A 27,645-nucleotide genomic window follows, 5' to 3' on the forward strand; every position below is an offset into this window, starting at 1 on the left:
CCTCTGGTCCTGGCTTTCACTTGTTGTATGTGCTATCTGCTCCCCCAATATATATTGGAGTTAAGGGTTGAGACTATAGTTCAGTTGACCATGTTTGCTTAGCATGCATGAAGCTCTGGGTTTGATCCCTACCACCTCATAAACCAAGTGTGATGGTACACACTTCTCATCCAAGTACTTGGGAGGTGGGTCTAAGAGGAGCATTCAGGGTCATTCTTGGCTTCAAATGGAGTCTGAGGCTGCCCTGGACTACCTGAGACCCAGTCTCAAAAACAGTAACTGTATAGTATTCTCAAGATACCCCCTACACCCTACACAGCATCCTGATTACCACCCCAGCCACCCCAGATGCATCAAGTACTTCTCATTATGTAATTACACCCTTATTTCAAAATGCTGCTTGCTTTTCTTTCTTTTCTTTTCCCATCCTCCTCCTCCTGCTTTTCTTGGTAGGCTGGACCCAAACATGTGCTCTCTCTCTCTCTCTCTCTCTCTCTCTCTCTCTCTCTCTCTCTCTCTCTCTCTCTCTCTCTCTCTGTGTGTGTGTGTGTGTGTGTGTGTACACATGTACAAGTCAGAGGACAACTTGAAGGAGTTGTTCCTCTACCATGTGGGTCCTGGGGGATTGAACTCAGGTTCTCAGGCTTGGCTACAAGAGTCCTTGTCTGCTGAGCCATCTCCCTAACCTTCTCTATTTTTATTACCCTTTAGTATTCTGCTTCTCTACCTAGAGCCATGGAAATTCAGTAGAGGCCGTTCATGTCTGCTTTCCCTTAAGTTTTGTTATAAAAATGCCCCTCTTCCCATTTGTGTGTTTTTTTGAGACACAGGTCTCTTTGGAACCACACTGGGTTCTAAAAAAGGCTTTTTTTTCACCCCAGGTGTGGTGGGCACAGCTTTAATCCCAGCACTTAGGAGGTAGAGACAATGGATCTCTGTGAGCTTGAGGTGGCCAGCCTGGTCTACATATTGAGTAGACAGGATAGTTAAGGCTACATCGTGAGACCTAGTTTAAATCAAAACCAACAACTCTTTTTTTGATGTTACTGTTTGTTAGTTTGTTTGTTTTCTCTAGACACGGTCTCACTCTGGCTGTTCTAGAACTCACTATGTAGACCAGGCTGGACTCGAACTCACAGAGATCTGCCTGCCTCTGCCTCCTGAGTCCTGGGATTAAAGGTGTGTGTCACTACGACTGGCTGTTACTCTTTTTTTTTTTTTTTTTTTTTTTGTGACAGGGTCTCATACAGCCGAGGGTGGCTTCAAATTATCTCTCACTACATCGCCAAAGAGGACGTTGAACTCCTGATTTTCCTGTCTCCACCTCCCAAGTGCTGGGATAATAGCTGCATACCACCATGCCAAGTTTATGTGTTGCTGGGGACAGAACCAAAGGCTGTTGTAGGCTACAGAAGACCCTGCCAACTGAGCTATCTACCCAGCCCTCAAAATGCTCCTAGCTCTGGGTCCAGCAGACACCATCCCAGTTGGTCTCTAGCCCTTCTTCTGGAACTTACAGGGTGTTGTTCCAGGACTCATTTCTTTTATCTAGCTGGCACTGCCATGGCTCAGGAAGCCTTGCTAAATAGCCCAGGCTGGTCTGGAATGCAGGATCCCCCTGCCTCTTTCTCTGGAGTACTGGCCATGCAGCCCACAATGCCTAGCTCAAAGAGCCCTTATACTTCAGAGAGCCCTTGGAGACCAGTGTTTTGGTTTAACATCCTCTATGGGTACGATCTCCTGTAAGGTGCACCTGCCCCCATGGAGTCTGTGAATGACCTACTAAAGTGACACTTTTTAGTTGCTCAGCTGGGTTGAGACCCTCAGACAGAATGCTCTCAACTTCTGCACACACCTTTTTGGAGACCTTTCCTACCCTCGTAATCATGCTCCTCCATGATCCACAAGCTCTGCCAGGAAACGTCTGAGGCCTTGACTCCCTGTCTGCCAGCTAAGTAGAGATGTGTCCTGCCCCACAAAAGGCAGAGCCACCACCTGTTTCCTATTTTGCTCCCTTTCTTTCTTCCCTCTGTTTTTCCTCTCTTCCCCCAAATCTGGGCTCTGCTGTGCATCCTCTAAGTCCAAGAGTTTGGGGCCTGTCCGATAGCTCAGTGGTTAAAGAATCTTGCTGCCAAGCCTGATCACCTCAATTTCATCCCCAGCACCCACTAGCTGTAGGAGTGAACTGAGTCCGACAGTTCTTCTTTGACTTCTAACAGCGTGCAGTGGCACGTGCACATGCACACACACACACACACACACACACACACACACACACACACACCAAACAAACAAACAAATAAATAAATAAAATGTAATAAAAATTAACTCCCAGGGCTCGCATTCTCCAGCAACCACCACCGACCTGCGGCAGACAAGGGATTTTCTAGGGTGTGAGAAAAGGCGGGGTTACAAGATAGGTGGACTGGCCCGGCCATCTACGGGCTCTACAGTCATCAAGTTTAAGAAAGGGGGACTAGAGGACACAGAGTGGCTGGATTGGTTGGTGGGCTAGAGGCACGGTGATCCCGCCCTACTGGTTGCCAAGGCCCAGCCTATCCCTGTCCAGGAGAATGTTGGTCTCCAAGAGCTTGAGAAGGGGGTGTCTCCAAGAGCTTGAGAAGGAGCAGGTGCAAGAGCTTGAGTAGGGGACTGTGAGGGTCCTCAAGGAACCCCCCTCCTAAGCATCTCTGGCTAGCTCTGCGGTCGTTGAACACAGCCACTGAAACAGGCCTCCCCCGGGGTGGTCCCGGGAAGGCAGCACGCGCACCTTCCTCGGAGGCGCGCCCCTTCTCTCAGCCCCCTCTGCGCGCTCCCGGCTGTGGCTCGAGCACGAGCGCGCGCATCCTGGGCTCTCCCCGCCCGTGGCTGAGGGGCGGGGCCGCGGCCAGGCTCCCCAGGCACTGTCGCCTGCAGCCCCCTCCCCTTGCCTTCTCGACGCTCCCCGCCACCGCGGCTCCTGCCCAGCCCCACCCCAGGCGACCCTGCGTGGAGCGGCTCGTGGCCAGAGGCGTAGGTGAGCGCGCGATGTGAGCAGGTGGAGCGGGCGGATCGCTGGCCTAGGGGACCGGGCTGGGGGAGGGGTCGGGCCGGGAAGCAGCTCTTTGTCTCCCGGAGCCCGTTCGCGGGCAACGAGGCCACTCTTTTTCTCCCTGCAGGTGCCTGGGGAACCTGAGGGAGGACGCTAGTGAATCCCATTCGGTGTGCACACGGAGGCCCCTGAATCTGGAAGTCCTGTTTGGGGGACTGGTCATTTGGGTCTCTGAGAGGCGAGGCTACGGGTAGGGGCATGGATGTTGTCTTGTAAGAGGGCAGCGGGACGGGTGGGTGGGGGACCCGAACAGGGCGTCTCAGCTTTGGGGGATGGAGGTGGCGGTGGGACTTGAGGACAACACTGAGCGGCCGGGTTGGTGAGCGGGTGTGGTGGTTGGAAGGAAAGCAAATTGAGGCTCTGGAGGCTGAGGTTTAGGCACCCATGGGTGGCGATGCTGGAGGAAGCACGGGGAGGCGCCCGGATGGGTTATAGCGAGTGGTTCAGGAGCTGGGATGTTGATCCTTCTGTCTTCTTCATCAGGAGCAATATGGACAAGAGGGATAGGGTCAAGGCAGGAGCCGCCCCGCGGATGTCAGCTTCACGACCCCCTGGCCTTCCGACCCCTAGGCCTCCTCCTGCATCCCCTCGACCTCCTCCCCCTGTAACCACCGCAGCCCTTCGAGTCCTGGAAGCAAACGGAGCTATTGGGCGAAGGCCCCTGGTAGAGCGAGCCGCGGGCGTCGGCAAAGCGGCTCTTCCACAGACCGCTGTTCAAGGGGCACCAGCGCGCAGCGCGGGGACAGGTCCTCGCAGCCCAGGTACTCAGCTGCATTTGTGATTTCCATCTTGACACCGCTCACCTTCCCTCTTCCTTCTCGGATACTCCTCTTTTTTCAGAAATACCATTGATTTTTGTCTTCTCCCCGAAGCCTCCAGGCCCCCAGCTTCTGTGAAAGGAGAGAGGGCCCCTATGAAGATCTCGGGCCAGGGTTCTATTTCTAGCCCCGGGCGGGCCAGCAGTGGGATCACCAGGTAACATGCTAATCCCCTAACTCCTTAATTCCCCAAGCAAGGTTTAGTTTAGCAATCTGGAACATTTGCTATTGCACAAGAATGGGCTGTGCTGGGAAGGCGGCTCACTGTGGTAAAGCGCTTGTTGCACAAATATGAGGACCCGAGTTTGAAGCTCTAGCGCCCATGTCAAAGCCTGTCTCGGTGATGAGCCACTGTTACCTCAGCTCTGGACGGGAAGGGGAGGTGGGGAGAGGTGGGTTCCTGGTCCTGGACGGAGGAAGTGCCAAGCTTCAGGTTCTGTGAGAGATCCTTTCCCCTAAAATTTCCGGTTGTGGTGGCACTCACTGTTAATAACCAGCCCTCAGAAGCCAGAGGCATATGGATCTCTGCGAGTCTGAGGCCAGCCTGGTCTACATAGTAATAATAAATAAAACAGAATCCAAAATAAGGCAGGGAAACGATCCGGCTAGATGCCAGTGTTTACCTCTGGCATCCACATGTGCATGCATGGGTGAGCACAACTGTACACACACGTGAACACTTGCAGATAATGGGTCAAATTGGGCAAAAGCCATTACTGGTTGGGTCACAGAAAGGCAAGCAGCTCCATTTCCTAGTGGGGAACTGTGCATCTGGGAGTATCACCAGCAGTTGGCATTCCTGTTCCCAGACCAGGCCCTGTTGTCCAGAAGGGACTCCAACCCCCGACGAAGGAACCTGTGGTCCGGAGTAAAGCACCAGAGGCACCCAAAAGGAATGCTCTGAGCTCTGGAACACGAAAAGGTATGTGACCTGGAAACAAGCAGGTCTTTGAGGCCGGCGGCCTCGAGGTACCCATGTTTCTTTTGGACTTTGATGTCGTCTGCAGATTCTTTAGGACCCACCTCAGGAACCTCCTCCCCTGCCACCACTCGTCGGTCCAGGGCCCCAGCTACAGAGGTGGGAATTCCTCGATCAGTTCCCAGTGCCCGGCAGCGTTCCCTGACCACCGAGGCCCCCAGGAAACCTGTGAGCAGAGCTGCAGAACCCAGTGCCCCGGAGCTGAGCCCAGCCTTCAGGAGGCGCGCTGCCGCTGGTGGCAGCCTGCAGAAGCCGGCCTCCCGTTCCCTGAGCTCCAGCGCTACCCCTCAGCTGTCCCCAGCCCGCTCTGGGGTCTCTCCGCGTGTAACCCCCCGGGCTCCCGCGCACACCTCGCAGCAGCTCAAGTCGAAAGGGCAGCAAGCTCTGCGCCCACCCCAGACCACAGTCCCGAGGAAGGACAGAACCTCCGCACAGAGCCTGCTTCCTGGTTCATCTTCAGTCACGCCCGCTCCACCTGCAGCCAGCACACCTCAGGCTTCCCCTGCTCAGGTCCCAGAGGATCCATTGAAGCCCACGCTCCCTCCCTCTCCACCCGCCACCCCACCTCTACCTGCTTCACTTCAACTCCAGGCACAACCCCCTTCACAGGCAACACCCCCCCATTCACAGGCCATAAGCGGCCCACCATCACCTCCACTTTCTCTGCAGAACCTCCCCTCTCCACCAGCCACGCCCCCTTTGCAAGCTCCACCCACAAGTCTGGGTACTGGAGAGGCCTCTGACTCACCCCCACCAAAGGCTGTGATCTCCCCATCGCTTTCACCCCTTGTACAGAGTATGCCCTGCAACCAGGCTCCTTCAGCTTCGCTCCCTCAGGAGACTCTCTTGGCCACGTCTTTCTCACCTACGCCTCTACCTCTAGCCACGCCTCCTCCACAAGTCCTTCCTTCTCCGCCAGTTTCTCCACAGAATCAGCCTGCTCCCCTTGTCACACCCTCTCTACCCACTCTGTCCACTGAGGCCCCTCTCCCGGACAACTTTTCTGTGTCTCCGCCCCTTCTCCAGGCCACGCCCTCTAATCTAACCACGCCGCCTTTGCAAGACCCTCTGTTTCTGGCCATTTCTCCTCCAGTTTCTTCCTCTCCCTCCTCCTCACCACCTCTGTGTGTCCCGCCCTCTTCCGTGGGCACGCCTCCCCGGAGGCTCCCACCATCTCTGATTTTGCCCACTTTACAGGCCTCTCCGTTGACACCCTCACTGGCCTCATCGCCCCCGCAGGCCCCGCCTCCTCCTTCGGCCGAGGACCCACTCTCGGCCCCACTCTCTTTGGGCTCACCCTCTCTGCAGGCCTCGCCTCCTTTCCTGCCTTCACCCCCTGGGCAGGCACACTCTCTACCCTCGCCTCCTTTGCAGGTGCCTTCTCTTGCTACATATCCTTTGCCTGTTCCCTCGTCCCCGGCCTCACCCCCTCTGCCAGCTCTTCTCTCCCCTCCTGCCTCACCTCCTCTGGAGGGCCCTCTTTCTCCCTCGCCCTCACCTCCGTCTCCCTTGGCAACTACCCCACCAGAAGCCCCACCTTCACTGGATTCACCCACTCCTCTGACTTCACCCCCTCCGCAGGCCCCCTCTTCTCTGGCCTTGCCCTCCCTGCAGGCTCCCTCCTCCGCACTGGCCACAGCCGCACCTCCCCTGCAGGTCCCAATCTTGGCTTTGCCTCCTCTAGAGACCCCTCCCTCTCCCCTGACCACGCCCCCTCCGCAGGCCTCTCCTGGCCTGACCTCGCCCCTTGTTCAGCCTCCTTCTCCTCCCGCCTCACCCCCACTGCAAGCCCCTCGTCGACCCCCGACCCCAGGCCCAGATGTCCCGATCTCAAGTCCACGGCTGACCCTGTCGCTGGCCCCTGCCCCGCCGCCGCCACCCTCGCGAAGCCCGTCCAGTACGCTGAGCGGCCCGGACCTGGCAGGCCACAGCAGCAGCGCCACGAGCACGCCGGAGGAGCTCCGTGGTTACGACAGCGGACCCGAGGGCTGCGCCACGGTCTCCCCGGCCGCGGACGCGGAGCTAGCGGCCTGCCACCCGGCCTCCTGGAGTCGAGGCCCTGCTCCACCGTTGGTAGTGCGCGGTGCTCCAGGTAAGGATTCTAGGCTCGGGGGCGGAGCTTCCCAAGGAGTCCTCAAGCCCCATATCTGGTCTTTTTTTTTTTAAATTTAAAATTTATGTTTATTTTGTGTGTGTATATGTGCATGCGCATGGAAGTATATTCTCTTTCTACCATGTGAGTTACGAGGATGGAACTGGAACTCAGGTCGTCATCTTGCAACCTCCTCTTAAAAAGAAAAACGATTTACACACACACACACACACACACACACACCACACATACACCACACACATGTGTGGTGTATGTGTGTGTGTGTGAATGTATGCTACATGTGTGTGGCTCTGAGTTACAGGCGATTATGAGCCACCCGAAATGCGTGCTTAGAACCGAACTCAGGTCCTTGCAAGAGCAGTTCTTATTCTTTACATCTGAGCCTCCTCTTCAGCCCCACATCAGTAAAATCACGTTAATTTATTTATTTTGTATGTGTTTGTATCTCTTTATGGGTATGCACTCCTTTGGTGCACTTGTGGAAGTCAGCCAGCTTATAGAATTCAGTTCTCACCTTACCTGTGGGTTGAACTCAGGTATTTAGGCTTAGTGGCAAGTGCCTTACCCGCTGAACCATCTCTCCAGCTCTATTTATTTTTATTTTTCATTTTATTCTATGTGTACCAGTGCTTTACCTGAATGTGTGTTTGTGCACCACGTATATGGTGCTGTGGACACCAGAAGAGTTTGTCAGATACCTGAAACTTGATTTACAGACCATTGTGAGCAGCCACGTGGGTGCGCAGGAATCGAACCTAGGTCTCCTGAAAGAGCAGCTAGTGTTCTTAACCACGGAACCATCTCTCCAGCCCCCTGCTGGTCCTTACATTTTTTTCCCCCACATCATGCAATGTATTTATTCACTTGCTCGAATTTGTGCGGGCTCCCGTGTTACAGTGCTGACGCGGAGGTCAGACAACACCTTGTGGGAGTTGGTCTCCTCCTTCACTATGTAGGCTCAAGGGATCAAACGCGGGTTGTCAGGCTTGGTGGCAAGCGCTCTTACCGGTTGAGCCAATCTCGCTGGTCCCCGCTTCTGCTCTTACAGGAGTTCCCCTGCCGTGGCCTCCAGCTGCCTGCCCGGGCTCCTCTGACGGCCTGTGCACCATCTACGAAGCTGAAGGACCGGAGTCGGTGGCCCCTACCCCTGGATCCCTGGATGCGGAACCGGAGCCTGAGCCGAGGCCGGGCTCTGGCGGTGGGAAGTCAAGTGCTGCAGCAGGCTCAGGAGCATCCTCGAGAAGTCCAAAGTCGGCTCGCCTCGGCGAGCTGCCGCTGGGGGCGCTGCAGGCAAGCGTCGTGCAGCACCTGCTGAGCCGGACGCTATTGCTAGCGGCAGCTGAGGGTGCGGCTGCAGGCAGTGAAGGTGGCTCAGGAGGCGCAGGGGGTGGTGGTGTCCCGGGGGGATCCCGGGCTCCGCTCAGCGACGCCGAATTGGGCCGCTGGGCCGAACTGCTGTCTCCCCTGGACGAGTCACGTGCTAGCATCACTTCGGTCACCAGCTTCTCCCCGGACGACGTGGCCTCCCCACAGGGTGATTGGACTGTAGTGGAAGTGGAGACTTTTCACTGAGCCAGCCCCCAGCCCCACTCACCATACGAATACCGCTTTAGAATCCACCCCTCCGGTTACACCTCTTTTGTCTTAGTCTCTGCTCCCACTTCCCGAGACAACTGGATGGATTGGTTTTTACCTCTAGAGTTCTCTTTGCGCCCAGGCTGTGCTCCTATCCTTCCTTGGCTTAAGCTTGTAATGCATCCACACCTAGGCCTAGGCCTTCCATTTGAGCTCCTCTTTGGCCTAAGTCACAGCCCTTCTCTAAGGAGCCACACCACACAGAATGTTCGGTGGATGAATAGCCTCGCATCCCAATAGCCTCGTTTGCAGTAAAACCTGAGATACTGGCGCCTGTGTGCCATGGTGATGGGAGCCGGGAAAGAGCCAGACAGGTAGCTGATCAGTCAGTTTGAAGGGCCAGGCTACACCACACTCCTGGGTATGCCTGAGTAAATCGCAGTTCTGGCTGAACTGTGTGACTTTTCTACAGTAAGGGGGCTGGTGAGATGGTGCCTACAATGGTCTTGTGCTCTTTTGGTTCACACTTCTAATGAAAATGTTAGGCCCAGGAAGGCCTGAGTGGATGAGCTGGTGACCAAACTGGAGAGCCACCAAAGCCCTTCTTACCCTGGATGTGGGGTAATTTGCACTCCTGGGTACCCCTTGCTACAGCCCCTTTGCCCTATGTGCATCCCTTCTCTCTTGTGCTTGAGGGTTGGGCCTGGAGGATGAACTTGAGTGGAGAGGAATGGTGAGTCCTTGACTTCCTCTGTTACTTCCCCCTCTGTGATGGGTTAGCTTGCTTCGGCTGAGGTGGGAGCCCCTACCCATTGTGGGTGGCATCATTCCCTGGCTGGGACCCTGGGCTGTGTAAGCAGAGAGCTGGGCAGCAGCATACACTCACTGCTCTTTGTGACTAGCTGCTTCCAGTTCTTGTTGCCTTGACTTCCCCACAGTGACAGACTGTGCCCCGAACTGTGAGCCAGAATAAATCCTTTCTCTCTCCCTTAAGCTGCTTCTGTCAAGGTATTCTATCACAGTTAAGGGAAATAAACTGAGACACTCTCCGTCTTCTTTCGCCAAGGAGGCTATAGTGTTAAGGCAGTAACTTCCCCAGGCTTGCAGAAAGAACTTCCACAAATGTAGGGCCACGTGGACTGACCTGGCTGTACCTTGTGGGGGAGGGGGCAGTGCAGAAGGACCCAGAAGTTGACACCATGCCATTCTACATATTGCATCACAGGGGCATCCTTGCCTCGTCTCTTACTCCAGACGATTTCTTGAATTCTCCTCAGTTACCATCTTTTAAGTCCACCACTCAGAATTGCGTTCCACCTCCCAGCCATCAATCAAGCTGTCTGTCCCTGGAGCCCATAACCCCAGGCAAGGTTCTCTCTCTCTCTCTCTTTCCAAGTGCCCCTCCCTGCATGACATTTCCCCGTGTATGCTACTGCCCAAGACAAGATCTCCTGCTCGGCACTCACTGTGTGGGAGCCAAAATGGCAGTGCCCTGTGTTGGGCCACCTTACCTCACAGACAACTAAGTTCTCTGTCCTCATCCTGAAGCAGCCACCTCCTAGCTTATAGTCCAAAGAGAGAAGGCTCCTGTCTCAGATGGGCACTGCTACCTCTGTTGTTTAGGGCAAATGCTCTGGACTCTAGCACTGAGATTTGTGGCAAGCCAGAGATTACTTCTCTAGTTGAGCCCTGGAGGGAACCCCAGATATCCTGTTCCCAGATGTCAAGACAAGTCTAAGAGAAAAAAGCCCCCCCCCCCCAAGACAGGTAGTTCTGGCTGGCCTGTAGTTCTGGAACTCCCTCTGTAGACCAGGTTGGCCTTTGAACTCAGGTCCATCTGCCTCTGCCTTCCGAGTGCTGGGATTAAAGTTGCCATCATGCCCAGCAAAAAGCTGACTGACACTTAACAACAGACAGCTAGGACCTCAAGGCCAACTTCTATGTGGACTTTTCCCTCATTGCCAGGCCCCAGATCAGTGAGCCAGCTTGGGGACAGCAGTGTGTGGATGATTAGTGATCCCCTGGGAGCAGTAGGCACAGTGACAGATGAGCATCAGTGTTAGATCTGTGTGATTGGAATGAATGGGAGCATTTGTAGGGACGCAGCTATTCTGACATGGAATCAATGTTGTCTCCAGTTGCTCAGTGCCACTGGGCAGTAAACAGTTGTCTTAGTGTCCTTGGCTATACTGCCTCCACCCCGTGAGCCGGAGCTAACCCTGGGCACCCTTCTCCCAGACAACCCTCCAACGCACTGTCCCCATTGCCTGACTCAGTTTGGCATTTGATGCACTGGCCTGGTTACTGGTCCTCAGTGGGGATTTCCCATTTAATAGGCTCTCTTCTCAGCCTTTTCCACAGGCCCCACACTGCCCTCAGTTCAAGCCAAACTCAGATCTTAACTGGAGCACTCACACTCACCATCTTCCTGGTCTCACCACACACCAAGATCTGTTCCTTCTTCCAGGATATTCTGGCTCCTCCCCAGACAATGACTCCTTCTCTCCCCATTAGTTCCCATGCATCTGGCCTCTGTGCTTTTGCTCTCAGAGAAACCCCTCACATTGCCTCCTCCAGGAAGCTGTTTTGATTGTCCTGCCCTGGTTGCCTATTTTGGCATTACATTAATGGCAGTTCACTCGCTAACCCTCGGTACCCATTCCCATGACAGTAGAGACTCCACAGAGGCGAGCACAGGGCAGAACACGTCATTGGCCCCCAGAGTCTCTGCTGAATGGATGCCACTGGGCCCAGCTCTTCCTGAAGCTGGTTTGAACCCTCTCTCCATCCCTGTGCCCTTCCCACACCAACTAGCCACTGCATTCATTCATCTTTGAACTTCCAGAACACAAGGACGGGGGTCAGCACCTTCTTGCTGTGATTATCCCAGGCCTTTGGCTTGTTCCACTCAGGGTCCCTTTTGACTGTGTAAATACACTTTATTTTCCATCTTTCCTGCCTGGGAGACATGGAGTGTGAACAGGCAGTGTGCAAAATGGTGGTGGGCAGTGTGGAAGGGCACGTGAGGGGCACCTAAGAGGGCCTCCTCAAGGTACCCTGCCCCGGCCCCCAGGCTTTTTAACACTTAAAGAGTGGGCCACCAGGAATGGAGACTGAGCTGGGGGCCTACCCAGGAAGCACCCAGGGATTGCTTGGGACACCACCCTACCTGAGGCTCTAGGAGCACTGAGAGGGGGTCAGTCCCCAGGGTCCCAAGATGCAGGGGTGAAGGATAAAGGAGCCTGGGGCCTCGATGGACTTTGGCACCGTTCTCAACTCTGACTGGGCAGAGGCCACGGAAACACTTCACGGAGAAAAGGGAGGTAACTCTGACTGGGAAACTGGCCAGAAGTGGGGCTAGGGACACAGGAACAAGGAGGCTGAGAACTCCTAAGGAAGGGGTTCTCTTCAACAGCCAGCCGACATGTGGGATATTAGTACTCTCCAGAGGAAGATGGGGCTCTGGGGAAAAGGGTCTCTTCTTTGCAGCTTCTGTAGCCCTAGAGAGTGGGGAGACACTGCCCAGGCCGGAGCTGGTTCTCACTGACCACTCACACCCCTGGTGACCCTACACACAGGATGGGGGGGACTTTGGTTTCTGCTGCAGGGGCCATGATGCCTGCACCAGGCAGAAACGCCCAGCCTGGCCATCTGACCCTGGTGGCAAGGGACTGGCTGTTCAAAATCACCGTGTCCAGGGAGCCTGTCCTGGGGTGCTAATATGAAGTCCAAGTTGCCCCTCCTTCCTCCAACCCTCTGCGGCTCCTGGGCCCCACCCAGCAGGGCCACCCTCGTCCCAAAGGGAAGCTGGCTGGGAGGAGGAAGCTTCCTGTTTAGCAAGTCCTGGGACCTCTGCACTTTCGGCCCTTGTCCATATTAGGAGAGCAACCCCCTCCAGGTAACTGACCCAGGCACCCCCTGAACTCAGGAGGGCCGGGACCGTATGGACCAAAACAGGTAAACACTGCTACGTAGGACAGGCCTGCCACAAGGCCCTGCGCTCTGTGCCGCCTCCTCCTCCTGGCCCGTGGTTGGCAGGAGCCGCAGAGGCACAGAATTGTTTAGTACTGCGGAGCAGCAAGGTCACTGACTGCTGCCCTCTCCTCCCGGCAAGCAGTGGTTGCGGCCTCCAGGCTCCCAGTGAGTGGGCCCCCAGCCTCAGTTGTCCAGGCCTTGGTTGCTATAAGACGTTGCCAGCTCGTCTGCGTCGCTGTCTGAGCTACCTTCACTGTCTTTGGCTGGCCTTTCCAGATGTCGGAAGAAGCGTGCGTCCCGGGGCGACAGAGGGTAGAGTGGGTCCTGCAGGGCTGCACCCACGCCCACACCCACGCCCAGCAGCTCTTCATCGGAAGATGGTAGAGAGTCCTCATCCAGGTGCCGTGTCAGGCTAAGCCCATCGAAAGCCAGCGGGTCCTCGAAGGTTGGTGGGCCTTTCAGCAGTCGCACCTGGGGTGCGCGGGGGTGGGGTGGGGTGGGGGGCACCCGCGCGTTGGAGATGTAGACTGATGTACCCACACAGAAGCCCGGCCATCAGGCGCCCTCCTCCCTTGCCCGCCTAGCTTCATTCTTAATCTGGGTCCCTGCACCAGAGTCTGGCCTGTCGCCAGCATCCCGTGTTCTCACCTCAGCCTTCAGCTCCTCGATCTGGTCCTTCAGCTCGCGGATGTACTGCGACGAATCTGAGTGGTTCAGCTGGCCCTGGATGCGACCCTCCTCCCTCTGCCGGTAAGGCCGGAGTACTGGCAGTCAGAGCATGGCCAGCCCAGGGGGACCACCATCCTCCCAGCTCCTGCGGCTAACCTGGATCTCCAGCTCTGCGATGCGCTGCCTCATCTCCGCCACCGCGGCCATGCTGTCGGCCTCCCGAAGGCGCACCGCCATCACTTCCTCCTTGCTCTGAAATGGGGGGGGTGGGTGTGGGGGTGGTACAGAGGTTGGGTTAAGGAGGTGGCTAGGTCCCAGGTGGGGTCGTGGGGTCCGGGCAGGGGCTGTACCTTGCACTCAGCCTCTGCCTGCTTTCGGCGGCTTTCGCTGAGTTGAGTCTGGAGTCCCTTGTTCTGTGCCGCTAGGTACTGCAGCTTTTCCTGCAGAGCCGCACGTTCCGCCTCCACACGGTTCAGCAGGTTGCGGTGGATGTTGTCCTGGAAAGGAGGACCAGAGGGCACAGCAACAGGAGGCGGGGGTCACGGTTTGGTCAAGAGGTCCGCTGTGGCGGTCACTGTCCCCGCGCAGGCATGGCCTACCTGCGTCTCCAGTTCCACGACTCGCTGCCGCCATTCGCGGCCATCGGCCAGGGCCTGTGCCTCGCGCAAACGCACAGTCATGAGCTCATCCTGCAGCTCGCCCAGGACCAGCTTCCGCGGGGACTCCTTCCAGCGGCCACCGCGGGAAAGATGGGCCTAAAAGGGTGGGGTGGGGTGGGGTGGGGTGGAAGGGTTCTAGAGGCCAGCCTTGGTCTCCAATAAGCCCAAGAGTACGGCCCACCAGCTGTTCCAGGCACATCCTGCTGGGGGCACCCTCACCACCCATCCTCACCTGCCAGGTGTCCGAGAGCTCCTGCAGCTGCAATTTCAGCTCCCGAGCAGAGGCTACAGCCTCGCCCTCCCGCACCTTGAGTGCCTTGAGCTCCTCTTGCAGCCTGGCCACATTGTTCTCATCTGGCAGCGAGCTGTTTCTCTGCAGGGAGTCAGGAAGTGAGGAACCCAGAGAACTGCTGTAACTCCATGCCGGTGCTGCAGGACCCATGCATCGGGCCTTTTCCTCGATCTTGTTCTGCGTGGGGCAGCTGATCGATGGGAGGACAGCACCCTAGACTACAGCATACCCATGGGAGCAGGGACTAGGTCCAGGGGAAGAGGACCTTCAAGTGGGACCCTAGCTAAGGTCCATTATCTGCAAAATGGATGCAAAACCAGCATCTACTCTTTCTCAAGTCTGTCCTTGGGAAACCCCCTTGAACTGTGAGGCCTCCCGTAAATATTACTGCTAATTACATAATGCACACTGGGGCAGGGAGGGTGAGTGCCGGTCTGCTCTCAACTCCAAAGAGTCAACCCTTTCAGGACCCAGGACCAGTACTGAGAACTGCATCAGCAGGGGCGGCAAGACAGGCGGCAGCACCCTGTGCTCTCCCCAGGTCTGGCCTGGAGCCCCCCTTTCCAGAAACAGACAGGACTGGGACCAGCCTCTATTCTGTCCTGGTGTGGAAAGGGCCCCGTGACTGGGGTGGGGTGGTGCTCATGTTGTAACTTGGTAGGCCTGGTCTTTACTGACCCTTTGTTAGGTCGAGGCTGGGCACTTTTCCCTGCTGTGTGGAGGTGTGTCCATGGGGCTGAGGCTTCTGGCCCTCACATAGTTGTAGCAGATATTGGTGGAGGGTTTTTTCTCAACTTCAAGGACTTTGTGGCAGCTTCCAGGAGAGTTTTTGCTGTTGGTTTGGTTTGGTCTGGCTTTTTTTCTTTTTTTAAGACAAGATCTCTGGTAACTCAGGCTGAAATCTGACTTGCTATGCAGCCAAAGATGGTCTAGAATGGCTGATCTTCCTTCTTCCATCTCTCCAGAGCTAGGGTTACAGTGTGCACCAGGGATGGAATCTGGGGCTTCATGTATGCTAGGCAAGCATCCTACCTACTGAGGTACCTCCTCAGCCTGAGTTGTGTCAACTCATAAAGCAGCTGGGGAGGCACTCAGGAGGTCTGGTTGCCCACTTCCAGGGCTACAGGCAGGAAAGTGTGGCCCGTAGTGTGCCTCTGGAGAGTCTCTTCATGGGAGAGAAGAGGGAGTAGGCAGTCCTAATTAATGGGCCTGGGCCTTCCCCTGTCAGCCTTTCCTTCCCTGCATCCTGGAACCTCAGCCACAGGGAGACATGCACAGTGCAGTGGGATACCCAGGAACTTATGAAGCCTGCCGCACATCGTGATTTAAGGGCATGAGATTGGTTTGGAGAGTGGTGGTGTGGGGACAATGCTGAGGTGGCAATGGGTATAAGGCAGCATGGAAAGGTCTCCTCTTCCACTCTCCCACGGGAACTGACTGACATGAGGCTAAGGCAACTGCCTGCTGCCTCTTCTTGTTCTCTCTCTCTCTCTCTCTCTCTCTCTCTCTCTCTCTCTCTCTCTCTCTGTGTATGTACGTGTTACAGGCAGACGTGTTTATGTGTGTATGCTTGAAGAGCCAGAGGATGATGTCAGGTGTCCTGTCACTTTGCCTTCTTCCCTTTAGATAGGCTCTTTCACTGAACCTAAAGACCAGCAGGCCAGAGATCCTCCCATTCTCTGCCACAGTGCTGGGATTATAGGTGTATGTGGCCATGTCTGGCTTCCGAAGCTCCTAAAACTCACTCACGACCTTTGTCTCCTTCCCCAGTCATACCTTTTCCATGTCCAGAACCTTGTCCTGCATTTCTCGAAGGGCCCCCAGAGTCTCTGTCTCACGTAACCGTGACTGCTCCAGCTCTGTCTCCAAGTGCGCCACAAAGTCCTCTGTGAGGCGAGGGTTTTCCTGGAGACAAAGACCAGCGTTGGTCCCTGGTGGAGATCGCTGCTCAGTGGATAGCTTCCAGGCTAGTGGGCCAGAGGGTCCCAGTTTGGGGGCATCCTGGGTTGAACCCATGCTCTGTTCATGGCACTTGGAGGCAATGGAACTGGCTTGGCTAATTTCCAGGGGAAACTGTACAGAATGAATGTTGGGAATGGGACTTTCCATGACCTCAAGATGCCTTCTGAGAGCCTCCAAGACTCAGTCCCAGGACCGTGGGCTGGGGGTAGGGCATGTGCTCCTGCAGTGTGGTGAGCTGTGGAATCATATACATGGGCATGGTCAGGGACCAGGGGTAGGGCTGAGGCCTTTCTACCTTCCCCACTCAGGCCCTACTTTGAAACAGGGAAGGATAAGAGGGAAGAAAGTTCCCTTTGGGCCTTTGGGTAGAAACCAAGACCCTCTCTTTCTGCTCTGGTAGCCTGGCAGGGCATTTCTCTAGGGGATGACCCCAATCTGGCCTTGGCAGGCACCCCCTCCCCCAGCCACAGCCCCCTATTCCCTGACCTCTGTCCTATGAGGAACTCTGATTCTTGGTGCCAGCATCACTTCCTGTGTCACAATAGGCTTCAGGCCTCATGAGGTACCCCTCTCTGGGCTACCTCCTTTTTTCAGTGCTCCCCTTGAGCCTGAGGACAATAGCTCTGGACCTCACCTACCTCTTCATATCATCATGGTAGGAACCCAGAGGTTCTTTGTTTTTCAAAGGAACCCTACTGTTTATTCTCAACATAAGATATCTTAGGATGTCCTGTGGAGTCTAGGGGTGGCTGGCTGTGAGGGGCAGCAAATCGACACTAGCCTCTGGATATCCCTATCCATCTCCTAGCTCTAATCCCCCAGGGCCAGAAGGAAGGGGGGCACATAGGCTTGTGGGAGGTGCGGTCCTGCCAGCCAACCCCACCCCACCCACACGCCTGGTACCTGCTGTTCCTGCAGCTGCCGGATGGTGCTCTGCGCCTTCTGCAGGTCCTCCGCAGTGGAGCTGCACTGTTGTCTCACCACTGCCAACTCCCGCTTGATGACGTAGTTCTCCTCCGCCTCCTGTGCCCGTGTCACCTGCCCCTGAGCACAGTGAGGGCGGGGTGGGAAGGGGCCGTGACTATCTGCTTTGGTCCCAGGCCTGGCCTCTGGGAGGCTCAGAGAGTATGAGAGAGGGGTAGAGTGAGACAGGCATGGCCTGTAGTGCTCAGAGCCTGGGATGGGGTGCCCCACAGCAGGCCTCAGGATGTAGGGGTGGAGACAGGCAAGGACAGGCCACCTGACGGATCCTGGGAGTACTGGACATTCTGGAGGTGCTGCCAGGTTTAAGTGACAAGTGCCCCCAACTCCCAAGCTGGGGCTCCTTCCCCCATTCTGGCTGTTTGCCTCTGTCCCAAATGAAGAGAAAGATTGTTATCCGGAGCCAAAGGCCTCTGAAAGGTGAAATACACCTCTCCCTGGAGGCCACTTCCTCCACCCACATTCTCTCTCCCACCCAACTTGATACTCCCTGTCCCCCATTCCAGGCTCGGAGCCACTGAGCGCTGTGCGGAAGCCTCTAGAGAAGCCATCCAAGAATGAGGCAGCAGCAGAAGCAGGCGAGTGAGAGATGGTGATGGGTGGCAGGCAGAAGCAGAGGATCGGAAGGTTGTGTGTGTGCCTGCAATTATGCATGCATGCCTGTGGGTGAGCACATTCATGTGAGCTGAGCACAGCACATGTCAAGGCCTGCAACCAAATGCTCTAAGGGTCCTGAGCCCTATTGGGGTAGCATCTATTGCCCCTTGGTGGAGGAAGCCTGCTGACTATGCTGAGTGTAAGTTTTCTCCTAATCTCACTCCCACAAATGCCTCCCATCCTGGTGTTTGTCTCCGGCTCACATGCCCCCTCCCTGAAAGCACTGGTCTCCCTGGAAGCTGCTCCCTCCATGCAAGTTGCCAGGCCTGCCCCCTTCCCCCAAAATGGCAGTGGCCAGGAAAGAGGTGGTTACTGGCTGTCTGTGCAGGGACCCAGGAAGGGTCTGGGATGGAGAGTGCAGAGGTATATGGAAAGGCTACAGTACCTGGATTAACCTATCAGCCAAGGCCGCGCTCTCCTACCAGGCGAAGGGGGTTCCCAGCAACAGGGGAAGGAGGCAGAGCAGAAGGCAGGGGACAGAAGAGGGGAGAGACAGACAAGAACCACTTGTCACTAATGCAGTGGGCTACCTCTAGAAGCAGGGGACAGAGGAGTGAAGACCAGAGAACCAGCGGAAGAGGACCCGGAGAAAGACCAAAGCCAGAGCCAGCTCCGTCCTGGAGAGGGGTTCATATGGGTGGGGAGGTCAGGGTGCACTGGGCTGAGAAAACTCAGCAGCAGGAATGACTCTCCACTGTGTGAGGAGGAGGTCCCAGAGAGGGCTGGGGCAGGGAGTGCATTCTAATCTTGAGAGAAAACAAGAATTGAGGCTTTTGGTGTGGTATAACATCCTCTCCATGACCTCCTTCCTCCTTGCAGTAGGTGAATAGTCAAATGAGGAACACGGAGGAGCAGGACGTGGGGCCCAGAGTCATGCTAAATCACCCAAACCACCACCCTTAACCTAGTGGGGCCCAAGGCCAAGTCTATGCCTCTCCACCTTAAGTTGTGAGGCTCCCCCACCACCCCGCTTCCATTCTGTCTCCCTTTCTAAAGTGAGACTGGCAAATTACAGGTTAAGGTTCCTTGTGGTCCACTGACAGAGCTTATCTTCCTACCCACGTAGTTTGTGACTGCCATCCACTGAGTTACATCCACAAATTACAATTCAGCTGCAACCCTACGGCCTGAGTCGAGATGCAGAGAGAGATGAAGTCTTCCAAGAACCTCTAACAACAGGGCAGCCCAAATCTCAGTGGGGTTGGGGGCATTTGAAGAAAAGGCCACCCACATATTTTGTTGAGACAGGGTCTCATGTAGCCGAGGCCAACTGGCCTTGAATTCTTGATTCTCCTGCTTCCACCTTCCGTGTGCTTAGATTATAAGAGCACGGCCACTATGCCTGCCCCACCCAGGCTTCAATCAGCTGGTTCAGAACGGAGCAATGGCCCCAGCCTTAATGGCTGCTGGGCGTTTTGAGGCCTGAGACTTGGAACTTAGCAGCTGGTACCCACACTCCTCACCTTCTCCAGGGTCTCAATCCGCTGTTTGAGCAGTCGGTTCTCTGTTCGGAGCCTCTGCAGAGGGGGAAGAAGAGCACTTCAGAGCGTGCCTGAACACCTATAGGCACTCAATCCCTATTCACCAACCACAGAGGTCAAGGAAGGTCCTTAGGGACTTTATGTTCTGGGTCAGAAATTTCAGAAAATGAGGCATATTCCTGTCTAGATGGCTCATTAAAAACACTGAGGACCTGTAAGATGGTTCATTGGATAAAGGTGCTTGCTGCCAAGCAAGACTTACATGGTGGAGGAGAGAACTGACTCCCATGAGTTGTCCTCTGACCTTTCATTTGCATGTTATTGCGCACCCCCCACACATACACAAAATAAAATAAAATAAAATTTAAAAGCTAAAACTGTTTTGGTGCTAGGAATGTGGCTCAGTTGGTAGAGTGCTTTTGTAGCACACATGAAAGCCCTTGGTTCACAAAATCAGAGGCAGGAGGATCATAAGTTCAGGCTCATCCTTGGCTACATAGTGAATTGGAGGCCAGTCTGGTCTACATGAGATACTGTCTCAAAATGATGATGATGATGATGATGATGATGATGATGATGATGATGATGGTGATTTTGGTTTTTCAAGACAGGGTTTCTGGCCGGGCGGTGGTGGCGCACGCCTTTAATCCCAGCACTCGGGAGGCAGAGGCAGGCGGATCTCTGTGAGTTCGAGGCCAGCCTGGGCTACAGAGTGAGTTCCAGGAAAGGCGCAAAACTACACAGAGAAACCCAGTCTCGAAAAACAAAAAAAAAAAACAAACAAACAAACAAACAAAAAAGACAGGGTTTCTTTGTGTAGCCCTGCTGTCCTGGAACTCGCTCTGTAGACCAGGCTGGCCTCAAACTCACAGAGATCTGCCTGCCTCTGCCTCCTGAGTTCAAACTGATTTTTTAAAAAAATCCAAACTTTCAGTAGAAACAACCCAGAAAGCTTTCATGGTGTGATTCATTCTCTCCTCTTTCCTCTTCCCTCTTCTCTCTCTCTCTCTCTCTCTCTCTCTCTCTCTCTCTCTCTCTCTCTCTCTCTCTCTCTCTCTCTCTGTGAAAGGAGAAGTCAGCATCTACACTGTCCTCAGAAGTCTGTGTCTGCCTTGGTCTTTCAAGGGCAGAGGCCTCTGTGTTTGGGGAGAAGCTGATGCCAGGCAGTCCTGACCACTTTTTGCCTTGGTCCCAGCAGCCCCTGAGTTAGACTCTCAGGAACAACCCCCTCTCCTGTGCTGAACATGTAGGTGGCCTTGGCCACTTCTTTTTGAGATAGGATCTCATATGTCCCAGGCTGGCTTAGAACTTGCTGTGTAGCTAAGGTTGCCTTAGACTCCTTGATGCTGTTGCTTCCACCTCCTGAGAATTGAGACGGTAGGTGTATACCATGATGCTGTGTATGTGGTGTGATGCCAGGGTGTGGACAGAACTCAGGGCCTTTTGGAGACATTGCCTTGGTTATTATTCTCCTGCCTCCTACAGTCTTGTTATATAGTATAGTCAGCTTTGAATTCTAATCCTTCTGCCTCCTGAGTAGGGGATTATAGAGGTGCATCACACTATGCTTGGTTCTGCCTGCTGTTCCATGATGAAGAATTTACGGTTAAGTATCTGTGGTTTTAGGTTCCCTCATGACCCTCTAGGAAGCTAATGTATGCAGATGTGCTATAGCTAGCCTCCTCAGCTCTTGGTTATAAAGAAATCATTTGTGTTCGTAGGTGACTGAGAGTCTTACCTAGTTGTGAGGTTGGTTTTAGTTGTCAACTTGACACAGCCTAGAATCACTTGGGAAGAGAATCTCAATGAAGGATTGTCTACATTGGGTTGGCCTGTGGACATGTCTGTAGGGGATTTTCTTGACTGCCTTAATTGATGTGGGAGGAGCCAGCCCACTATAGGAGGCACCATTCCCCAGGCAGGGAATCCTGAACTGCATGACTGGAGAAACAGAGCTGACCATAAGTAAGCACATACTCAACATGCAAGCATCTCTTTGTTCCTGACTGGATGCCACGTGACCAGCTGTCTCAAGCTCTTTCTGCTGTGACTTCCCTGGTTGTAATGAACTGTAATCTGGAATTGTTAACTAAAATAAATAATTTCTTGTCTTAAGTTTAAAAAACTTTTTTTGAAATTTTATTTATTTTATATGCATGGAATGACTACAGAGGCCAGAAGAGGGCATCGGATCTCTTGAGATGGAGATATAGACAGTTGTGAACACAGGTCCTCTTAACTGCTGAGCCATTTCTCCAGACTGCCTCAGTTTGTCAGAGTATTTTATCACAGCAGCAGAAATGAAACTAGAATATTTTCTATGGGTTGGTTACACAGAATATGTCCTGAATTGTTTCTGGTGATAGAAACACCCAGAAAGCAACTGGAGCAAATCATGGGTCTGATGGTCATTGACTCACATTGTGTGTAAGGAAGCTGAGACAGAGGGAAGTGGAGCCTCAGCTGAGCTTCCCGGCATGGCTGGATCGGAACTGTTTCAGAACAAGCAGGATTAGGTCTCCTGAGCCTGGCCTGTAACTCCTGGATTGCTCTGACCAATCTGAACTTGGCTGGTCATGCACCTAGCACCACCACCCACAGAGAAGCTTGGACAGACCCAGTTGACAAGTCCTCTTTTTCCTGATTACCCAAAAGGGAAAAAAGGGAGGCAGAATGAATGAGGGGTATGTAGGACTATACACTGGTCACAGTTTACAAAAAATTGTGAATGGGGGCCTGGGGATGTAGCTTAGTTGGCCTAGCATGCTTCAAGCCCTGGTTTCAATCCCCATGACCCTATAAACTGGGGTATAATTGCACATGTCTCTAATCTCAGTATTCATGAGGTGGAGGCAAGAGGATCAGGAGTTCAAGGTCATCCTTGGCTACAAAACAGGTTAAGGTCATATACCTGATCTATATGAGACCCTATCTCAAAAATTTTTTTTCTAGCTGTGGATGATGACACACACCTGTAACTATAGTCCTGAGACAAGAGGACCGCAGATTTGAGGACAGCTTGTACTATATACATAAAGACCTCGTCACAGCAAACAAACCTACTGCTTCTCACATTCTTGTTTAAGGTTAAAAATGAAAAAACAAGCAATAAAAAATAAATAAATGAGGCTGGGCTTGGTGGCACATGGCTGTTATCCCAGCAATGGGGAGTCAAGTTCAAGACCAGCTAGGACTGCATAGGAAGACTCCATCTAAAACAAAACAAAACAAAAACAAACAAAAAACCCAAACAAAACAAAACAACCCCCAACATCCTCAAATAAATAAAGTTTTGTGTTTAAGTATTTATATTTACATGTTTGTGTGTGCACATGTGCATGATCGCCATGGTCCACTGTGGAGAACGTGCAGAAGTCAGTTCTCTCCTTCCGCCTGCTAGGTCCTAGGGTCAAACTCAGGTCATCAAGTGGTGGCAATGCCTTCACCCACTGAGCCAACCTGCTGACTCTGACTCTGTTTTTATGATGCTTCAGTGTCCCGAGGCCTCGCTAGCTTGGGACGGATAATCCTTCCCAGAACTAGCTGACTGCTAGATGGCAGGTTTGTTGTCTTTCCAATAAAAACCAACAGGTCCAGAACCCGAGTCCTCAACCCCTCTTTTCTCTGATGCTTACTAAATGGATTCCACCCGTATGCTAATGGCCCCGTGCTGAATCTCCTGGAAGCTGAGAAAATCACTTAAATTGCCTGTTCACATTGCCTACCTTGTCTGGTCCCGAACCTGTCACACACACACACCTGCCCTGCTTTTATTCTTCCTTCCTGTAGAAAGCATGTTGAAGTTTCTGGTCCATGCCTCCTCCATGTTCTCTGACTGACCTGTCCTGTTTTTCACTCTTGAAACGGAGTAACCAACTCTCTTTTCTTTTGTGTATACTTGTGTGTGCATATCTGTGTATGTGCAGGCATGTGTGTTTAAGCTCATGCTCTAGTGCACACATACATATGGAAGCCAGTAGTCAGTCTTTAAATTATTTATTTTAAAATTTTTACTTATTTACTTTAAAGTTATTCTATTTATTTTTTATATTGTTTATATTTTGAGAAAAAATTCTCACTTTAAGCCCTAGCTGGCCTGGGACTCACAGAAATCGGCCTGCCTCTGCCTCTTAAGTGCTGGGATTAAAGGTGTGGGCCACCATGCCTGGTTCCAGCATGTTCAGTTCTTTTGTTGAGACAAGGTCTCGTGTAGCCCAGGTTGGCCCCTAATTTGTCGTATAGCTGAGGAAGACTGTGTGCTCCTATCCTCTCAAGTCTGCTTCATCAGTCCTGGGATGACAGGACTGTGCCGCCAGGCCTGGATTTTTTGGTTTATTTTGAGACAGGGTCTCACTATGTCACGGCTGGGCTGGAACTCATTATGTAGATATCTGTCTGCCTCTACCTCCTGATAGCCAGAAGTAAAAGCATGTGCCTCTATACCTGTCCCACTTTAGTTTTTGAAATACAGTTTCCCACTGAGGCTGAAGCTCATGGACTGAGCTAGGCTGGCTGGCTAATATGTTCCATGGATCTTTCTGTTACCTCCCCTGGTCACAAGTTACAAATGCATGCCAACCTTGCCTGGATTTCACAGTTGGGTTCTGGGACATCTGAACTCAGGTCTTCATGCTTGAGAGATAAGCACTTTACAGAGGCATCTCCACAGCCTTACTTCTCCTCTTCTACTTGGACTTTGCCAGTCTGGCTAAGCTGGCTTGCAGTGGACCCAGCATCTGTCTGCCTGTCTGTGTCCCCAGGGCTGGGATTAAGGCACATGACTGCCCTTGGCTGTTCTCCACGGGTTCTGGGGACAGATCTCAGGTCCTCACGCTTGCACAGCGGGCACTCTATCCACGGAGCCACCTCCTTTGCCCTGTTTTGTCTTTTCTCTTTGTTCTGTGCTGAGGACAGAGGCCAAGGCCTTGTGCATGCTGGGCAAATGCTCACCGCTAAGCTACAGCCCCAGCCCCAGCACACTCTTCTTTCAAAGGCAGTTGTCACCTTGCCTTACCCGATTCAAACATAAGGGTGGTTTTTGTCTTGTTTTGTTTTGAGACAGGGTTTCTCTGTGGAGTCCTGGCTGGCCTGGGACTCACTCTGTAGACCAGGCTGACCATGAACTCAGAAATTCTCCTGCCTCTGCCTCCTGAGTGCTGGGATTAAAGGTGTGCATCACCACTGCCTGGCATGAAATAATGGTGCTTTAAAGGCTGAAGGTGAAAGACCAAACTGCAGGACACTCGTGCCATATGTGAAGGTATCCACCTGACCTCCCAAGGCCTCTGGGGAAATTTTCAGTCTGGCCTTGGGCCCAAGGGTCTGTGGCATTCTTATCTAATGCTGGGTCCTCACAGTCACCAGATGAGAGCAGGCCCCTTGACTGCATACAGCAAGAACCACATTTTGATCTGGTACAACACATAAGCTGCCTTTCTTGTGAGATGACTCACAAACCCAGGACAGAGACTTTCTGGAACCCTCAAGCAGGGCCAGGTGCTTCAGCTTGCAGGTGCAGGTGGTCTGGACCATTTAGGCTCTGCCCCTGACTTTCTCCAGGAGGTGGGAACGATGACCACGAGGTTGATAGGAATAGGAACAGCACAGCAAAAGCCCCATTTTTGCAGATGGGGACTCCAAGGCTCAGGTGAATACACCTGCTAGGGTCATACAACTAGTGTCCTTCATGGGACACTACTGCTAACTAACCACTTTGCCTCATCAGCTGGAGAGGACAGAACCAGGTCTGTGTGTGGGGGTGTGTCCTTGTCTGTCCTCTATACTGGGTGGCAGGGCCCTCATTCTTGGCCAGCAGGGCCCAGGGCTCCTTGGGGAGGTATTGGAGGAGTCTAGGTGCTCAAGAGTGCTTTCATCTGGGAAGCCAGGTCCTTGTCACTTAAGACCAGGTCCCTTCTTTGTTTCAATCAGTGTTTGTTGGGCAAACACTAAAATCACATGAAGAGGGGTGAAGCAGAGGCCATCAAGAGGTGAGTTTGGGCTCCGAGGTTTTGTGCACTCAAAGAACTGATTCTGATGGGCTGGCAGGTCAGCCGCCATCGCAAGGGCCCTCAGTGGGCGCCCATATCTAGCCTACGCATCCTGCTTGCCCCAGCCTTTTTCCTCTTAGCCCCCAACTTCCAAGGCTCCCAGGTCTTCTAAGCCTTCTGGGGGTTCTCCTGCCCACCAGGTACACTGCTGCTACCTTAGGCCCTTGGCACTGGACCCATGGACCTGTAGTGTCTCCCCAGGCGCATCTGGCTCTCTCTTATGATTATATCCGGAGCACTCTGTGGAGTTCACACTATTTCAGTTATTTATTGACTGTCGCCCCATGACACGGGGGTTCGGGGACATGAAGGCAAGGATCTTTGACTGTCTTGTTTACTGTTGGGTGGCCAGCTCTTGAGGATATGCCAATTGGGACAGGCGCTCCCACGCCGGGCTGGCAGGTGAAGGAAGGGTATTGTGAATGAGGGTCATCTGGAGCCTCAGGCTGTCTGCCCCTGGCAGCCCGTTCCCCTCATGCGCTGGATAGGACTGCCCTCTAGCGGCCAGGTCTAGAGTTGCGAGGGAAAGGCCCCAGGGCGCCCATCTTTGCCCCTCCCCATGCCTCTGGAACTCACTTTGATCTCGATCTGCTCTTCCATCTCCTTGCTCTTCATAGCTGCGTACTCCTTCTCCAGCCTGTGGGGACAGAGCACACGGTCACCGTCCAGGCCTCCCCGGGGTTGGGGAGGGCTTCCCTCGCGGGATCTCCATTCCCGGGCACTGACCTCTTCATCTTTTTAGGGTTGTACTTGACCTGGTAAGCCTTGAGGACCAGCTTGTCCGGGCAGCTGTCAAACTGGTGGGGGATCACTCTCTGGAAGTACTGCGGGGATACAGGAGTCACTGTCATATGGGTCCTGACCATCAGGCTCTGCCTCAGCTGTCACTGTATCCTGCTACTGCCGAGGACTGGCTTCTCCTGTCTCAGCACCTAGGCTGTAGACTTTGGCTGCTCAGCCAGCATTTGTAGTGCTAATGAATGACTGTGTGAGAAGGAACAGCTGGGGAAGACCGGAAGGTCTGCCTTCCCAGGATGCCTTTGGGGGAAACTTGAAAAAATCAGGCCTGCGGTTGGGGGGTGGGGATCAGCTTGGCTAGCTGTCCAAGCCTGACCTGAGTGGTGTCCCTGGAGCCAACAGTGGGAAGAGAGTCCCAGAACCCAGAGTGGAAGGAGAGAATTGAATTGTGAGTACTGTGATCTGACCATGGGCCATGAACCCTCCTCACTCTTTCTTCCTCTCCCCAGCCCCACATTCACAACAATCACAAATAAAATTAAGTTAAAGCAATCAGGCGAGAGGACCTTCTGAAGGCAGGGCTGGGATGAATGGGATCTGAGCCTGAGGGAACCTTCCCCAGGAAGGGGGCAGACAGGCCCAGGGACCACAGGTCCTGTTCCTGCGCCCAGCTGTCCCCTTGGGCAGTCGTGGACAATGGACGCCCGTGTTCACTGATACAACTGTGGCTTTTGTGCATTCTTTCCTGAAGCACCAGCTGGAAGCTGCTGGGAGGGGGAGGGCCTGTGTGATAGGGAAACCATGGTGAGGGAAAGCTGGCTTCTGCTCTAGCATACTGTGCCAGGGGCAGGCCCAGGCAGGGAGGGGCTCCCTCGAATGTCCCCCAGGCTGAGAGATGGGATGAAACCATATTGGAAGTCTCCCAGTTCAGCCAGGTTCCTTTGCAGGCGAGCCCTGGGGACTTGTAACAAGTGGGTGAAAGAGTGGATAGGACCTCCCAAAATCAGGTGAGTGCCGGCCTCCCTGTCCTCCCAGTGTTCATTTGCTGGCTCTGGGCTGTATCTGACAGAGCCTGTGGTTCCTCAGAGGATAGCAGAAAGGATCCCAGATGCTCAGGAATGACTTCCGTTGGGAAGCCAGGCCCTCATAGCTTAGAATCTTGTACAGCTCAGGTTGGCCTTGAACTTCTGATCCACCTGCCTCCACCTCCTGAGTGTTGGGACTGAAGCCACGTATCACTCTGCCTGTTTGTGTAGTGCTAGAGATGGAAGCCAGGGCTACATGCATGCCAGGCAATCACTCTACCAACTAGCCACACCTCTCTCTCCCCTCTTGTCGTAAGGGAAGGTTTCCTGTGCCTGTCACCTCCAGCCGACTCAGTCTCACCTTGCCAGCCATCCTGACTCACCTGGGACATGCCTTCCATGTCCAGTTGCATCAGCTCTGTCTGGTTCACTTGCAGCAGGGCGAGGCCGACTCGGAACACAATCTCCAGTCCCTGCAAAAGCAACCACGGCCTCATAAGCGCCCCGTCCTCTCACTAGTGAGTCCCCTGTCCTCACACCAGGAGGCTCAGACCCTCCTCGCACCTAGCCCTTCCTTTGCCCA

At 53.9% G+C, this 27,645-nt stretch overlaps 2 protein-coding genes and 1 long non-coding RNA gene across 10 annotated transcripts in view; 2 read left to right on the forward strand and 1 right to left on the reverse strand.

Annotated features, from left to right (window-relative positions):
* The first annotated feature begins 2,604 nt into the window (after window positions 1-2,604).
* On the forward strand, window positions 2,605-9,622 carry Prr36 (proline rich 36). 2 transcript variants are annotated; one of them, XM_042268283.2, is made up of 7 exons: window positions 2,605-3,029; window positions 3,159-3,281; window positions 3,575-3,852; window positions 3,964-4,066; window positions 4,719-4,831; window positions 4,917-6,980; window positions 8,050-9,622. In XM_042268283.2, coding segments are annotated over exons 1-7 (3,207 nt in total). In that variant the 5' UTR covers window positions 2,605-3,027; the 3' UTR covers window positions 8,574-9,622. The 2 variants fall into 2 exon arrangements, with proteins under 2 accessions (XP_042124217.2, XP_015863795.2); XM_016008309.3 differs by having other exon boundaries at window positions 2,606-3,016; window positions 8,050-9,621.
* The window catches only part of Evi5l (ecotropic viral integration site 5 like), a 45,139-nt gene continuing 24,535 nt past the window's right edge, over window positions 7,042-27,645 (reverse strand). For 2 of the 7 annotated variants that reach the window (XM_006970153.4, XM_016008476.3), the window contains exons 8-20: window positions 27,446-27,535; window positions 26,026-26,123; window positions 25,876-25,936; window positions 19,235-19,288; window positions 18,157-18,189; window positions 17,037-17,177; window positions 15,948-16,076; window positions 14,112-14,252; window positions 13,820-13,975; window positions 13,571-13,717; window positions 13,377-13,472; window positions 13,200-13,295; window positions 11,495-13,022 (exon numbers count right to left, since the gene is read on the reverse strand). In XM_006970153.4, the coding sequence (XP_006970215.1) occupies window positions 12,735-13,022; window positions 13,200-13,295; window positions 13,377-13,472; window positions 13,571-13,717; window positions 13,820-13,975; window positions 14,112-14,252; window positions 15,948-16,076; window positions 17,037-17,177; window positions 18,157-18,189; window positions 19,235-19,288; window positions 25,876-25,936; window positions 26,026-26,123; window positions 27,446-27,535 (1,530 nt within the window). In that variant the 3' untranslated portion in view covers window positions 11,495-12,734. Of the gene's footprint in view, window positions 8,545-11,494; window positions 13,023-13,199; window positions 13,296-13,376; window positions 13,473-13,570; window positions 13,718-13,819; window positions 13,976-14,111; window positions 14,253-15,947; window positions 16,077-17,036; window positions 17,178-18,156; window positions 18,190-19,234; window positions 19,289-25,547; window positions 25,695-25,875; window positions 25,937-26,025; window positions 26,124-27,445; window positions 27,536-27,645 lie in introns of those variants that run through there. The other 5 variants (XM_006970154.4, XM_076560424.1, XM_016008556.3 and 2 more) reach the window with 4 other exon arrangements.
* LOC143270458 (uncharacterized) lies at window positions 16,073-19,629 on the forward strand. The gene is made up of 2 exons (XR_013047609.1): window positions 16,073-16,788; window positions 17,621-19,629. It is a non-coding gene; the product is annotated as an uncharacterized LOC143270458 (long non-coding RNA).

Source organism: Peromyscus maniculatus, chromosome 23 (assembly GCF_049852395.1).
Source record: "Peromyscus maniculatus bairdii isolate BWxNUB_F1_BW_parent chromosome 23, HU_Pman_BW_mat_3.1, whole genome shotgun sequence".
Lineage (NCBI taxonomy): Eukaryota > Metazoa > Chordata > Mammalia > Rodentia > Cricetidae > Peromyscus > Peromyscus maniculatus.

Excerpts from the sequence above, each read along its gene's own strand:
- Prr36 (XM_042268283.2), top strand. Across the intron at positions 4,067-4,718 it reads GCCAGCAGTGGGATCACCAG|ACCAGGCCCTGTTGTCCAGA; the intron begins GTAACATGCTAA and ends TCCTGTTCCCAG. Across the intron at positions 4,832-4,916 it reads GAGCTCTGGAACACGAAAAG|ATTCTTTAGGACCCACCTCA; the intron begins GTATGTGACCTG and ends TGTCGTCTGCAG.